Source organism: Mya arenaria, chromosome 17 (assembly GCF_026914265.1).
Source record: "Mya arenaria isolate MELC-2E11 chromosome 17, ASM2691426v1".
Classification (NCBI taxonomy): Eukaryota; Metazoa; Mollusca; class Bivalvia; order Myida; family Myidae; genus Mya; species Mya arenaria.
Genome location: NC_069138.1, coordinates 35,319,379 through 35,336,192, shown reverse-complemented (window position 1 = coordinate 35,336,192; position 16,814 = coordinate 35,319,379). Strand labels below are relative to the sequence as shown.

Genomic DNA, 16,814 nt, shown 5'->3' with positions numbered 1-16,814 from the left:
TTATTTACAAAACTATCACGGGAAATAAATATACTTTCAGAGCCACAAACTCAGATCAACAACTTCATAACCGGTAAACATTCTTCTTAAGATTCATAGGTTCCATGATTGTTATGCAATCTTTAAGTCAATGCCATAACACGACTCTTAAGACGCACCCAGACGCAATAAACCAGGTGGTGAGTTAAAACAGTTACCAAGAATAACGCTTTGGCAAAAACATAATTCTTACAAAAAACACAATTCACAAGAACACTGTATATTACTCAGCTGGAACCCGGGTTAAAAAGCATAGACAGTTTAAAAATAAATAAATAACGCTATAACAAAGACATCATTTGAACACAATTATTCACAAGAACACTGTCCTATACTCCAGTATTGTTCTCTGACACACGGGGCACCTGCTTCTCCCGGACACCATCACATTCCTCGTGCAGGCCTCGCACATGTGGGTGTGACCGCACGGGAAAACGGCGGCGGCCCGTTCATTGTCCAAACACACCACGCACAACCCATCGTCAACGTCATCATCTAACATTGGTGCAGTAGGAGTCCTTGGTCTATGGTTTCCATGGTAACGGTTGCCATATGTATCCTCATTATATCCGTTCGTATCTCGGTTACCATCAACATTTGACAGATCTGGATACAATCTTTGGTGTCTGTTCCTTAAATTAGTATCATTATTTTGCACATCACCATGGTGATGATCATTGTTATTTTCGTTAACCACCGGGCCTTCCTCTGCTGGTCCGTGTGTATGCCCATTGCCGTAAATTAACAATGAACAAAAAGCTAAAGCTGCCGCCCATGCACCTAAGAAGTATTCCGGTGTATATCTAATACAATTCCATATTTCCACCCGTACGAAGTTTAGCCAACTGAAGATTACCTGCACAATAATAGGCGCTGCTTCACACAGTTTATTCCAGGCACGAGAAAACTGAGGACTAAGCACTTGACATATACGGATTGTATGCTCTACAATGTCGATACACACACTGCCCAAAAATATAATTATTTCAAACCAGAAGTACACAAGTTGCTTAAGAAATTCTACTATATATAGAAGAATCGTGCACAAGTTTTGAACCAGTCCTGGTACCATGAAAACGGCAGACAGGGCAAGTGTAGAGACTGATACGAAAAGGAACATGAATGAACAAAACAAAAACACAATCATGTTTGGAAATGAACTGATTCCAGGAGAATTCCAAAATTAGAATAACAGTTATAGTAATATATAACCCAGTCCGGCGATTATTTTATAATTTCCTTTCTGTCTATTTTAACGCGTTCCATATTATATAAAGTTATTTTGAATAAAGACTCAGAATGCTTCTTTCGATTGTATGCATCGTCCGTAAATCTAAAATGATCCTGACGAATTTCTATTTTTAATCAATTCCTACGTGTCCCTCCATGATTTAGTGTACTGTAGCCTGCAAAACACTGTGTCATTAGCCACTTCAAGTAGGTCAGATGTGTTTACAAATAAACAACGCTCAAGGTATGCTTCATTTGGCTTGAATATTCCTTTAACCACAAAATACTACCCGTCAGAAAATTTTCACGAAGTACAATATCCTGAATTCATACAAATCGTCAAATATTTCGACAAGAATTAAGACGGAACTGTTTCCTTGTAACACTGATCTGCGTCGCTAGACGATTGAGTGGGTCTATAGACACGGCGCATATACTAAGTCCAAATAATTGAACGTGGAAGGATTTATTTACGAGTTTTTATATTGCAAATTCTTCAAAGGTTATATCCTGTGTTTAATGCATTTTATGCTTGTTTCGTACATAGTACTCTTGCACATACATGGAAAAATATGAATATAACCCTTTATAATCTATTTCAATCATCAAATACTTCACTAAAACAATTTATACCCCCCACCCCACCCCCACCCCCTCTGTTTTAGCACAAACCCGTTTAATAGACGTTAGGAACTAGAAGAATCCCATATTCAACGTCTATCATTTTAGACTACGTATAAAACTATGACTGACTTTACTTTTTCTAGAGAAAGTGAGAAGTATATAGTACTCACTAGTTTACATTGAATAACCGGGCATTTATCTTAACAGTGACCAAAGATGTTAAAATTAATTGTGGTGGGGCGTTCGAATAACAACCAACATTTCACATAGTTCACGATCAAAGTTTTATTTTAGTATCCAGTAAAAAAAGTTGGTATAATTTACTGCCTTATAAAGGCTGTTTCCCCTAGTGAAAATATGTTCATTTTCCACAAAAGTTCATAATAATTTCCAATTCATTGAATATTGATCCTGTGAATGACAAAACAGCAATGAATTTATTAACAAATAAACAAATTTCTTGATAACTTTAGCTATTGAACAGCATATGTGTGCATGAAAAAGTAATAACATGTTTATTTGCTACTGTATTTGCTATTTTAGTATGATCTTGTAACTTTCCCAAAGTAAAAAAAATCCCAATTGTGAAAAACAGGCGGTGAAAATAATTCCCCCCAAAAATCACTGATAAATGTCATACAAACAAGTCTTAAATACACTTTCTTACTCTAATTCGTAGGAGACATATTGTGGTGATATATGCCGAGCGAAGATAAGAACGAACTTTAATACAGCCTTAAAAAAACTGGACACACGATACTTGTCACTATAACCTGGGACTAATAACATTAAATCCTACTCCCAGCTAAAACGTGTCATTATATCACTGTTTAAATCACATCAGACTCGGTAGTCTCTCCAGCACTCTCCGCGTCACTGGCATCTGCCGCGCTGTACAATATATGCTTCAATGATATCAAGGCAAGAGCTCCCACGTGTTCGTCGAGTTCAACCTCGTTCTCATAATTCTTAACGGGAAATACGGTATTGCGCGATACCCCTAGCTTGACAGCAACTTTTTCCACCACCTCTCCGACGGCTGCGCATTTGTAGATGTCTTCTGTGTTTTCACATACTTCGTCGATCTTTGTCAGAACAGTGTTGTACGGTATACCTGTAAGATAAGGGGAAAGTATACTTTCAATATAATTTTTATTTCATAAAAGGGAGGATATCTCATATCATAGCAAATTGGGATCTTGGCCGTCTATTTAAGCAATTTCTAAATACAGAATCGCAGGATGGACCAAAAATCCAAATTATGATGAACTCAATTTTCGGGACCGTAGTCCGTGTAATATATGTGTGTATTTCGGTTTGTTGTTAGTTGTTACCCTTTCCATTTAACATGGTCTTTATTTCCATCAGCTTTTCAAAGAGACCCGTGCTCGGATCATTGACGTCACTAACAGATAACACAAAGACGACCGAGTGGATTTTGTTTCGTGGTTGTGGCTTCTGTACAAAGTCGCTAGACTCGACATCTATCTGGTTGGCAGCAAAGAACTGAAATCAAACAAGAGCACGCTGAAAGAACGACAACGCTTGTATGTAATTTTCATTAACAAAACAGCATTACTCGGCGATAATCAAAGCTGGAGTTATGGTTCTTGTTATACATGCAGGGCTGTTTCCAAGCATAATTTGGGGGGGGGGGGAGTCTCCGTCAGTAATATTAAAGTATCAGTCAACACGTACCATGTCCTCTTCAGGATGGTATTTTATATTCATATATATTAAACAAAATGTGTGATTGGTAACAATCTCTAATGATTGGGTAACATTTAAACTTGATTGCTTTAAGACATGCTGCCGATATTCGGCACTTATAAAAGGGCCGAAAAAAACCCGGACATGTGCCTATCCATGGTCTCTGGCAACTTGGAACGAAATTTCATTTGAATAACTGGAAACTCAAAGTGTTTGAGTTAGTACAAAGGTTAACGTTTTTGCACTTCGATGACGACGACGCCGCCAACAACGATACCAAGGCAATACCACGACTTTGTTTCTGCGATTATTTTGTTTTAGAAAAAGCCTAATAAAAACCCCTGCCATACTAGTGTTTATATCCATAATACAATCTGAAAGTTGAATTAAACAAAATTGTCAAAGATATATTCATGTGAAATGAATACATTATTTTCACCATCACTACAAAGAGTAACATAATTCCGAGCTCATAGTAACTGAAAATAGACACTTTATATAGAATCTAGTGCGTTAGTGAACGTTTGATATTTTACGTCATCTATAATTCGCGAACGCTGTCATTTTCTATGAATTGTTAGTCCGAAATATCGTTTTTTTAGAAGTTTTTATCTGGGTCCCGACGAGTTCGGATTAACAGTGTTTAAATGTATATTCGAATACTATAATTATGCAACTAAACTCACCTTATGGTGATCTTTCACATGTCCCCCTAGTAGAAAGGCAACATCTACAATTCCCAGATTTTCTGTGAGTCCCGGAGTGTCACACAGGCGTAGGCTTAAATTTTTTCGATCCTTTGTCTGCACAGTGTATGGTGTGTACTACAAGCAAAAAGGTCAGTGATAAGCAGATATATAAGCAGATATATAACAGGGGCGGATCCAGGATTCGTCATTAGAGGGGGCGTAACTTAGGGGTGTAACCTTTTGACTTGCGCACCAACCTCAGGACTGAAATTTATTTGGTACAAAGTGGTGCATTGGTGCATTATGAGCGTATTTTATTACCTTTTTCATAAGGGAAATGATCAAGAATGCCGCGAGACGGAGTATTACTTGTCCTTAAATGAGAGGTTTCAGAATTTGCGTTTTAAAACATATCCGAAACAACATGCCTAAACAGATTGTAACATAAGATCTAGAAATCATGCCTTTACCTTGGTCAAGAGTCGATGTTTTATTTAGGGAGAGGTCAGTGCTAATTTCTCAAAAACAAAACAAAAACAATAATACACAGTGTGCATCGACATCTTTGAAATTACGACTGAATTATTGGTCCGGGTTTTACCAGTTTTAGGTAACCAGTAACCACCCAACACTGTTTGGAAAATTTAGCCCGTTTTGCTTTCCAAATCATCATCTGGGCATAGGACTGGGACTGGGCATAGGACCCAGCGCATAGGACTGGGACACAATATCATCGACGTCACCAACGATCGTGCTGGAATTTTGTAATTCATCGTCAGAAGGCCATGGTCTACTAGTTTTGGGTATACCACGTGGTAAGGTCACGGTCTTGACAATTTTTCTATCAAAGCATCCAAAGAGTGAGACCAAGTTCATGGTGTATGTACTTACAGCAAGGGTACAGCCTCTTGGACCCAACCCACAAGCCGCCTTTTGCGACAGCCGACCCATGAAAGTAGACCGGACCGTGTTTACAAAGCTGGACTTCCCGCTTCCTGTCGGACCAAGCAGCAAAACCCGAAAGTCAGAAACACCCTGCTCTTTGCATGGCTTTAAAGATCCGATCAATTCTGACTGGGCTTCCAGTGACTAAAAAATGGGAATCGATCACATTTTGAAGCTATAACATTGTTAAACCAAAAAATCGGCGAATGGAAATTTAATGTTTATAATAAACAGGCGTTACAATTATATATTCAAATAGAAGTACAATACATACATGAATACACTTACATTCTTATGTGTTCAAACTAAACATACACATTATTTTATTAAAACAATAAATCAATATCTCACCTCCTCTTTAATCTTACGCCATGGAGCGGGCGTTAATGCCTGTAACTGTTCTGAAAAATTATTGACCTTCATTAGACAAGTGGTGTATAAACTACTTGTACTATGGGTACGTGTACGTGGACAACGTTTGGTGCACTATGTTATCCAGGGGGGAGGGGGCATCTCACCAAGAATCCAAGGAGCGTGTTCGAACCTAGTAGAGATTTAAACTAGTTATGATCCTTCCTATGTACATACTTGCTCCTATGATTATTAATGAAACGCTCCCCTGGTATATGTACATTGAAAACGTTTATGAAAACGTTTTGTTAACTTGATAAAATAAATACTAACATAATCTCACAAACAACTTTTTTCTTAAAATGCCACTCTTATTCAAAACCAATACATACACATGTATAACAAACATACATTTTGAGTGATAAAGTCATAAAACTTTAACTACAATTTTGAGTGATAAACCTTTAACTACTTACTAAATAATGCATTTATGGATAATATCAATTACTGATTAAAAAAAGTTTGTAATAGTGTATTGAATAGCTGAAAGCGATTTTTTTTTAAATGTTTGGTGAGTGCTAAAAGATTTACTATGATTTACTGTCGTATCATTAGGTAGAAATACCGTGTTTCCTGCACATTTCTTTCAAATTAAACTCGGTATCCTTCATAAGAACCATTCTTTTCTACATTTATTCATTATTTTGGTATATTAAAACAAATGTATTACTTGTGGTAATTTTACGTGCGAGTGAGAGTGCGTCTTTAACATACACAACGCTGGTTATCATTCGATCATTGATTGGTCCAATAAAAGGATTATATGTCGTCAATATATAATATCACGTGCTTGTATAATTCAATTGATTACTTTGACCACCTCCGACAAACAACCTCCGACAAGTAACCAGACGGAGCTAGGCTTTCATTCGCATCACGTTAACTGCGAATTCTACATGCAAACGTAGCCAGGGACCATGCTTACGAAAATTCTCAAGTCCAAGTCTAGACTCTAATTTACTGAAATGCATTTTCATTAAGTGGCGAAATACAAAATATATTTGAATAATAAAAAATAACTTCAAAAAGAATTTTACTTCAGCAAAGTGTATCACCAATGCTCTGTTAAAAGGAAATTATCAATGACATGAACATTTGCAGTTTTTTGTCTTGAGTCTGGACTCAGACTTGAGACTATTCGAAAACACGACCCCAGAATATGTTCAAGCACGGGTAGAGTGTCGTATTGTATAAGTACTGTCGGTCATGAAATCGGACCTGTCTATTACAAACCAAAGTAATCAAAACTGCATAATTTCTTAAAAGAAATATATAAAGGATGCAATTAGTACGGTACCTGTTACTTTATACACTTCCAGTTCAGTCACATGTAGGTCGTTATTCATAATGTCTCCCTTCGATAGAACACCTTTGTTGCCATAGTCTAACCAGTCTTGTGGAGTTTTCATATACCCATCCAATTTAAATTTACCATTCTCTTGGGATATATGACTATCAAACGTAGCAAAGTCACGATTAGACCCAAATCCGGGGCCTTTGGTTGCACAGGCTTTCAATGCCTTTGGGGAGTTTTTTACCGGAAACTTGTTTTTCCGTTCTTTATCATTTAAACGCAGTTGAAACAAAAATGCATTTTCATCTTGCACTAATGTATCCTTTGGTGGGTTTGTCCAGCTACTGCTTGCATATCCCCCGAACACAGACCCATGCGTATTGTATAAAACGGTCAATGTTGGTCCCTGGTTGTCGCAAAGCTTGTGAAATATTTCCGGACTACACCCATCCCGGGAAATGCTATAAAGAAGCTCAAAGTCCCTTGGCCCTAATCCTATCCATCTCTCAAGTTGCTGCCGATCTTCCTTGCTGATTTGACCACTCATCGTACGACCGTGTGACTTGTTCTAAAACGCATAGAACAACACGTACAACATATAAATAAGTTTCTTCTTGATTGCTTTCATATGTGGACGCTTTTTCGATGACCACAAATGATATTTTACATACAGCATGATAAAACGATGCTACCAGAACTATCATAGTATTAATTGAAAACCCTGTACACAATATTTGTATTGTTTTGATCGTAAAAGAATTACTGATGCTGTGTCCGCATGGCTTGCTAGCAATTAAATCTAGCTAGTGAGGTTTTGATAGACACATTGACATATCTACACACTAAAGTAAACCCGGAAGAAGCAGAAACCGGGCGGTATACAGCCTTACGGTTTAAGCAAAGTTGAAGAAAGTGGAGAGACATACACGGAGATCCGGGCCTTTTTAGGTCCGGAAAAAAGACGGGTATTAAAGACTGGTCGGTCTGGAAGGTGAGTTAAAATAGGAAAATATGTATTGTGCTGTGAAGTGCAGTTAAAAATCGAATGCAATTTGTAAACAATACGTTCAAGTTAACGTTATGCAACAACTGAATGTCGTCTGTTTTATGTATACTAATTACAAATGATCAAAGATCGGTTGCAGATAATGATAGCAAAACTTTAGTAATAAACAAAAGTGATACATTTGAACAATTATTACTTTTTAAACGTAGTGGTTCCGTGAAATACAGTAAAGTAATTTGCGCCAAATGTGTTATTGATCATTGCTTAATTGACTTGTACATTTATGTGACCTATTTTTGATGTACCTTTCTCTGTATGGCTTTTTTTAGTGTTATACTGTTACACGATGCCTTACCAAAACATTAACAAGAATTATATGTAAGTTATGTTTTATGTATTTAATGATAATATGTAATAAGTTGTGAATTGTTGTTTGTTGTTGTTATTATTATACTTTTAATAACCTGGCATAATAAAGTTTACATATTATGATTTGATACAAAGATAATAAATTAAATGATACATTAATAAAATACCCGTAAAACAGATAAATGCGTATTTGTGGTTTGGTACGGAAATGGTTTGGTCCGACCAACCGGCTTTCCGAACGATTTCCGGACCGGTACGCACATATCCGTTAGCCTGGACATGGTCCGGTCCACCCAACCACTGCGTGATAAATTTCCCAGTACTACACCGCGCTAGGCGGGGGAGTCTCCAGTACCAATTTTAACGTCCTACGGTAACTACCAGTACGCTGCCTTCAGATGCGGTTCAGCAATATACCGCCTGAGATAACCACGTAACAAATTCTACAACCCGTTTCGCCTACTGTAACGTTTCAGTAGCAATGGTCTCAAAACCGAAAGTAGAACATATTTCCTTCATTTTGGAAAGGCATGAAACAAATCTATACCTAATATCCGGTCTACACTGTACCAAGTAAATCAAAGTTCACAATACGACTAAATTATAAACTCACGTTTTATCACCATATTATAAACTTACGTTATATCACCATATTATAAACTCACGTTTTTTATTGACAGAAATTATTCGCTACCTACTTGAACCGACCCACTTCGATTTATCTCTGCGTGGAAATAGCCGAGGGAAACCCGCGTTTGGACGACATAGATCAGCCTTTTGCAGGAGAAAAAATGTCGAATCGAAATTACAACTGGTTGTAAATGCAGCTTCAAATTTACTCGGTAATAATGCAAATAATTCTTTAATAGTGATATTTTTATATAGTTTTACTCATCAACTACACTCAGATTTGAACGAGAGGATATTTCACCACAAAGTGTGTAATTCGGATACAGTATTTTCGGATACTGATATCTAGTGTACTTACTTTAATGCTAGATAAATGTCAGTGTGTTTAAACTTGAAATATCCTCTTAAATCATAAAAAAAACCCACATCTTTCATGAGTTTTCATATTAAACACAAATTTATTTAACAATTTTAGAATACTTGTTGAGCCTTTGCTGTGCTTACTAACTGTATTTCGTGGAACTTGGACAGAAGAGTTGAATAAAATGATGGATGCTATGATGTCTGGTTGTTTTTAACACAAGTCCAACTTAATGGCCGTTAACGAGTCTTTTGACGATTTCTTTTACTATGGCAGACCCATGACGTCCACCATCCCAGCAGAGTAGCCAACAGTCCTTGCGCAGAGAATCCTCGCGGCCACATTTTGATTTTATCTCTATTATAAATTCAAATTTCTATGAAAATATTATTGCCTGCTATTAAACACATATTTATATGTGTCATTATGCCATAAAACATGTTCAGATATAAAAAAACCCACTTAATACATGTTTATCAAGTATCCCGATATTTATCTGCAAATCTGGTCGGACAAATCTGACAGGTTGTGTACATGTATAAAAGGACATTTGTGACCTAGTATATATTTATGTGAAAATAACGACTCAATTGACAAATTCAACCAGTTTAGATCACTATCTGGTATATATTGAATAATTTTGTCATTATTATTCAACATCGATGCATAATATTACTATATATTTTTTCACCCGGTGTTAAATTGTAGAGAGTTGTAGTGTTACGAAGATACATAAGCAATGACAATGACAGCTATTTTTCATACATGCTTTTTCCATTAAAAAATAACAAAAAAGACCTTCCTGTCTCACCTGCGCTGATGATGCATCGAATACAACAAACTGAAAAAGCAATGCCACTTTCCATGCAAAGTTTGATGCCAAAATGTAGTACCCTGGATATTTTTAAAGATATCTTTCTGGTCATAATAATTCTGTTTGAAATTTTCAGATGATATCCAGTAAGAATCACAACATAAATACTGTGCCTTTTCTTTTATTTGCATTCTTTCAAAAGGTGATTTTACATTCAGTAAGGTGACATCATAATTTTGTTCACAACATTATTTCCTGTTTAAATTCAGAAAGCGTTGAAAGTTTCAAGTGTTTTACATGAATTGGAGAGGAATCATCATTTTTTCCGCTTTGATTAAAAAGGATAAATTTGATTTATTTGAATCAATCTTGATTATAAAATTGTGAAAAACATGTATGACTGGAATATAACAAATTATTAAAGCAATTATTGTTTTCAATTAAATTGTTAACAAACATGTGGAATGATAATGTTGTATAACACGTGTGCAATTGACAGAAAAATATATAATACACAAGGATAGCAGAGCGGTTAAGTTTATGCTGGTACACAAGAATTTCACACAACTTTGGTTCGACTTATTGGATGTGCATCCCCTCCCCCTGAATCATAACAATATATAGTTTGGATGATGTAGGAAGGTTTTGGGGTCCCAACCTCCTTTGAGCAAATGTTGGCTATTTTTAGGGTGAAATGGTGCAATCTAGTGTGTTTATTTATTCCGATGTTAAACATGTTCACTTTGATTTTTATTGGGGGGGGCGAGGAGGTGTGTGGGGGGATGCTGTGCTAAATCTGCACTAGTGCACATTGCACATTAAACTTTTACATGTACTGAAAAGATCATGCTATTGATTCAAAATTAATAGCTCTGATAATTAAAAATTTAAAGTACTGGTTATTGATGTTAATAGGAATCAATCAAACATTACTTAATTATTTGTTGTTAACTTTTCGTTATTTATGATGTTGTACATCTATGTGTCTACTTTTTCAGGAATGAGGGAAGCTGTAACATGACTACTGGCTACATTGTAGATACTTTCATTAGTCTAGTGAATGGAATATCAGAAACTATAACAGCTGTTAAAGAATTCCTAAAAATCATTCTTGAAGTCAACAACAACGTCATGGCCATCCTCATTCAAAGCACCGCAAACTTCTTGTCTGGCATTTGGGCAGTGCTAAAATTCATATATCTTGTGATCTATACTTTAACCGTTTGTGTAGGAGACTTTGTAATGGAACTTGTAAATTTTATGTCTGCATTTCTTTACCTTCTTTGGAAAGTTGTGCTTTTGTTCTACAGTTTGCTCGACTTAGCATTCCATTTTGTAGAATGTTTGTGCTACTTCATATGGACTGGTGGCAAATGGACAGCAGAAACAATTAAAGTGTCCGGACAGAATCTGACAGAAAACGGTCTTAGTACCTGGAAGTATTTTGTGCTATCACTACAAGAATTTACTTCATCCATAATCGGTGGTTTTGCTATGATAGGTGCCTGTGTTCAAACTTCTGCCATTCATATTTTCCAAGGCTTTTGCCTGTCATACAACTACGTATGTGAACTGATGTATGATATAGATGGTAAAGTTAAAGATATGGTAAGATTATGCACTGACAATATTTACTTTTTTGTAAAGGACTATTTGCTCAACATGCCAAGGGAAGCATATTTAGGGATGTTGGTAACAATATTGTGTGGCATTATCTGTACAAATATTTACCGAATACTTTCATCTGAAGGACTGACATTTCCAATGCAAGGATGGTTTCAGACCAGCATTATCAGTGATTATGATGATGATGATGATGATGATGTTGAGTATTATGATGCCAATGCACGAGCAGAGTTTTCTGACGATGAAGATATTTGGGATATAACTGTACGTGATGTAGATGATGAGTTTAATGATGAGTATAATATGACCACTGATGTCAGTGATAGTTCAGATAGCAGTGATGGGGAATTCTCAGATGAGGAGTTAGAGATTGATTCTGATTCAGATATCGACAGTATTGCAGCTAGTGAGAGCGAGATGAGTGAAATTAACATCCAGCTTCCAGATGTGAGCAATCGTAAAAACATGCAACGATCAGCCACACCAGCTAGGTTTAACAAGGAAATGTCACCTGAAGACCTTAAAAGATGTATTGCTTTGGAAAAGGAAAAACGTATTTGTGTAGTTTGTCAGGACCAGAATAAATCAGTGCTAATTCTACCTTGTCGACATATGTGCCTGTGTGTAGATTGTGGGGACCAAATAGCTAGGTCAAGGTCAAGGTCAAGGAGAGTATGTCCTCTGTGTCGGACAAAAATCAACACTATCATGAATGTTTACATGTGAAGGTGGAGATGTGAAAAAGTTACCAGTGATCTTTGTGATGTTCCTTATTTACTTACTGTTGAAATGTAGGAAATTTCATATGGCGACCTTTAAAAATACATTGATTCCAAGATGGAATAACATTTGTGTGTGCTCTTTCAGGACCAGAGTAAATCGGTGCTAATTCTTCCTTGTAGACACATGTGCCTGTGCGTTGAGTGTTGGAACCAAATAGCTTGGTAAAGGTCACGGGCAAGGGACCTTTATGTTAGACAAAAATCTACTCTATCATCTTTCATATATTGTTAAAATGTTTTATAAAATAAAAGCACATGTACTGTTCACACACAACTGTATGGTACTCATCAGTTGTTTGAAGCAACACAGTCGAAACTATCAGAATCTCTTGAAGCAGTTTTGACAGTGTTTTATTGGGCATTTATTGTATCATTACAGAGCCATAATTACAACTTCTGCAGCCAATTGTATAAGCTTTTTAAAAGTTATATTTTGATAAGTTGATACATTAAAACAAATTGATTGGTTAGTTATCTTATTTTAGCGTTTAGATTGGTTAGTTGACTCATTAAAACATTTTGATTGGTTACTTATCTCATTGAAACAATTTGATTGGTTAGTTATCTCATTAAAATGATTTGATTGGTAAGTTTACCCATTAAACCGATTTGATTGGTAAGTTGACTTATTTAAACGATTTGCTTGGTTAGTAGTTATTACTTGGTAAATATATTCACCAATCGATACAATTGGCTACTGAGGATGTTTTATCAAGCAGTTCATTCACATTTCACGTGAAATCTTTTGCATTGTCTTCCCTTTAAAATCTTGAGAGAGTCCTTTTTATTAAAGATGTTTGATATAATATATATGGATATTTTGCTATAGTGATGTTCTAACAGCATTGTAGCTGTATGGTGTATGGTGTATGTTGTGAATGTTTAACATTTATCTTAAAAGCTAAATTTTTGTATTGCCAGTATGTTTAAGTATAAATTATTATGTAGCTTGCCATAGCCTGTTTGTGTATTATTGTTTAGTATTATTTTTGATTGGGAAAATGACATTTTGACTAAAATTAGGAAATCCAAAGATGTCAAGGAATGAACAAGAATGGTTATTAAAAATAGGCAGAAAAGATAAATGTGTAACAAAGTTTATTTTTATAAGAATACACCAAGTCTTCCTTTATGAAACAGTTTGAGGGTCGAAAACTTTTATAAAATAAAAAAGAATAAAAAAGAAAATGGGATTATTTTAACATTTGGGAGAAAAGTTGTTTTTTATAGCATTTTAAATGGGGTTGAATTTGGTGCTAAATTCTTCAGAAAAAACAACATTTTTAGTGTTTTTATTTTAAAGCATATAACTAATGATTATGGAAGAGGGAAAAGGCAGCTATAATGTCTCCTTTAATGCATGTTAATAAAGGTGTCAATATGTTGGGCAGATTTTGTTCACCTTGTTTTCATATTTGCATGCTGTAGTGCACAATGTATGGACTACATTCTGTACAACTGTATATTGTGACTTTGTGTAAGTATTTCATTGAAGTGCACAAATTGAAATTAAGTGAAATATTGATATGATAGATATGCTCTACTCTCACTAGATGTTAATAAACCACTTGATATTTTTCATGTTTGATCAAATTGCTGTTTCATTACCCACAATAATAACACCCCTACCAATCTCATTTATTTTGTACATGATATATCGTAAAGATAAATCAGAGCTTACCAAATAAAGATGAAAGGAAGGATTTTGATTCATTAGATGGTTTTATATGAAGACTAGTTGTAGTACATTCACAAAATGAAGTAAGGCTTAACATCGTTTTTTGTTAGTTTTGAAAATGTTTCCAAAACTACACATATTTTTACCACCTATTTTTTAAGACATAACTCTGTTTTAATCTGACCATTAATTTTTTCTGTATCTTTCGGTATATCTTTTTTTGGTAGTTTTGGTATTGGGGGAGGGGGTATTGAAATCTGCAACCAACATTTGGGGGTGGGGGGAAAGGGGGGGCTGGCTGGAGGGGGTGGAAAGCCACTGAGTAGTTTTGAAGTTTTTCACTATGTTTTTATTTCTTTTTAATTAGGGAGTTCATTTGTATTTTCCCATTTGATTTAGATGATAACAATGCTTTTTTCCATTTGTCATGCGAGAAATGCTAGTTACAAATGAGATTAAAGCAGTATTTTAACTTTTTATCAGATATTGCAAGAAAAAAATAGATGATATTTTGTTTTGTTGGAGTTCCTGATTTGATACAGTTTTTGTTTATATTTTTTATGCCCCCTTTTGAAAAAAGTGGGGTATATTGTTTTTCACATGTCGGTCGGTCTGTCTGTCGGTCGGTCGGAATACCAAATGGTTTCCGATCAATAACTTGAGAACGCTTTGACCGAGGGACCTCATACTTGGTATGTGTATTGGTCATCACCAGCAGATGAACCCTATTGATTTTAAGGTCAGTGGGTCAAAGGTCAAGGTCAGTGTGACCTTTACATGAAAAACGGTTTCCGATCAATAACTTGAGAACGCTTTGACCCAGGAACCTCATACTTGGTAGGTGTATTGGTCATGACCAGCAGATGAACCCTATTGATTTTGAGGTCAGTGGGTCAAAGGTCAAGGTCAGTGTGACCTTAACATGAAAAACGGTTTCCGATCAATAACTTGAGAACGCTTTGACCCAGGGACCTCATACTAGGTAGGCTTATTGGTCATGACCAGCAGATGAACCCTATTGATTTTGAGGTCAGTGGGTCAAAGGTCAAGGTCAGTGTGACCTTAACATGAAAAACGGTTTCCGATCAAAAACTTGAGAACGCTTTGACCCAGGGACCTCATACTAGGTAGGCTTATTGGTCATGACCAGCAGATGAACCCTATTGATTTTGAGGTCAGTGGGTCAAAGGTCAAGGTCAGTGTGACTGTAAGCTGAAAAAAGGTTTTCTGATTGTCCATATTTATGCCCCCTTTTGAAAAAAGTGGGGTATATTGTTTTGCACATGTCGGTCGGTCGGTCGGTCTGTCTGTCTGTCGGTCGGTCGGAATACCAAATGGTTTCCGATCAATAACTTGAGAACGCTTTGACCGAGGGACCTCATACTTGGTATGTGTATTGGTCATCACCAGCAGATGAACCCTATTGATTTTGAGGTCAGTGGGTCAAAGGTCAAGGTCAGTGTGACCTTTACATGAAAAACGGTTTCCGATCAATAACTTGAGAACGCTTTGACCCAGGAACCTCATACTTGGTAGGTGTATTGGTCATGACCAGCAGATGAACCCTATTGATTTTGAGGTCAGTGGGTCAAAGGTCAAGGTCAGTGTGACCTTAACATGAAAAACGGTTTCCGATCAATAACTTGAGAACGCTTTGACCCAGGGACCTCATACTAGGTAGGCTTATTGGTCATGACCAGCAGATGAACCCTATTGATTTTGAGGTCAGTGGGTCAAAGGTCAAGGTCAGTGTGACCTTAACATGAAAAACGGTTTCCGATCAATAACTTGAGAACGCTTTGACCCAGGGACCTCATACTAGGTAGGCTTATTGGTCATGACCAGCAGATGAACCCTATTGATTTTGAGGTCAGTGGGTCAAAGGTCAAGGTCAGTGTGACTGTAAGCTGAAAAAAGGTTTTCTGATTGTCCATATTTTATTTAAGTGTCCAAATCCTACTAACAATTTGGCTCCCAAGGGGGCATAAATGTTTCACTAACATCTCTTGTTTATTTTTGTAATACAAGGGTCAGTACCCTCGGTACCTACAGTTTTTGTAGTTGTTTAGATTGCAGTTTTTATATGATTGCTAAAATTTATGCATAATATTGTATTTGTTTTGTATACATATATGCATTTCAGTACATGGCATTATTATGTTCCTGTATTGAGATCAGGCGTGTAACCTTTGTGTACTCTACACTAGGCCGATTGTTCAGAAGTTAACAATGTGATTAGTGACATCTTTGTTAACTTTGTGATATATTTTGATGATATGCTCAAAGGTTTAAATAGCACAAGACTTTAGTACACCTGGAACAGGTTGTCTGAAAGTGTTTCCATTTTACTTCCAGAACACTAAATATTTGAAAGTTAACGATGATGATGTTAACATAATTGTTAACTTAAACAAAGTTCTGAACAATCGGTCCATAAAATAGGTTTTTTTTTTAAGATTAAAATACTTTAAGCAGACTTTGTCTAAAATCATGTTGTTTTTGTAATTACAATCTGTTATGTTTCATACAGGCTCCCAAATTTGATTTTTTATTAGTTTAAGTTTTAGGTCCATGGTTATATATTAACTACGCATTTTGCTCTCTGT

General features: G+C 36.1%; 2 protein-coding genes across 2 annotated transcripts; one reads left to right on the top strand and one right to left on the bottom strand.

The window, feature by feature from the left end:
* Positions 1-2,159: 2,159 nt before the first annotated feature.
* Positions 2,160-9,113, bottom strand: LOC128222709 (interferon-induced protein 44-like). The gene is made up of 7 exons (XM_052931801.1): positions 9,016-9,113; positions 6,946-7,510; positions 5,589-5,638; positions 5,184-5,381; positions 4,290-4,427; positions 3,228-3,399; positions 2,160-3,007 (listed from the first exon to the last, which is right to left on the bottom strand). Exons 2-7 carry the CDS (start codon positions 7,487-7,489, stop codon positions 2,724-2,726), a joined length of 1,386 nt encoding a protein of 461 aa, XP_052787761.1. The 5' UTR covers positions 7,490-7,510; positions 9,016-9,113; the 3' UTR covers positions 2,160-2,723.
* Positions 9,009-14,460, top strand: LOC128222710 (uncharacterized). Its single transcript, XM_052931802.1, has 2 exons — positions 9,009-9,159; positions 11,121-14,460. The coding sequence occupies exon 2, from the start codon at positions 11,140-11,142 to the stop codon at positions 12,472-12,474; it is 1,335 nt and encodes a 444-aa protein (XP_052787762.1). The 5' UTR covers positions 9,009-9,159; positions 11,121-11,139; the 3' UTR covers positions 12,475-14,460.
* Positions 14,461-16,814: the final 2,354 nt, after the last annotated feature.

Coding starts and splice junctions, on each gene's coding strand:
- LOC128222710 (XM_052931802.1), top strand. CDS start 11,140: ATGACTACTGGCTACATTGTAGATACTTTCATTAGTCTAGTGAATGGA.
- LOC128222709 (XM_052931801.1), bottom strand. CDS start 7,489: ATGAGTGGTCAAATCAGCAAGGAAGATCGGCAGCAACTTGAGAGATGG. Junction 5,382..5,588: donor GGCGTAAGATTAAAGAGGAG/GTGAGATATTGA, acceptor CCCATTTTTTAG/TCACTGGAAGCCCAGTCAGA. Junction 4,428..5,183: donor CAAGAGGCTGTACCCTTGCT/GTAAGTACATAC, acceptor TTTTGCTTGTAG/TACACACCATACACTGTGCA.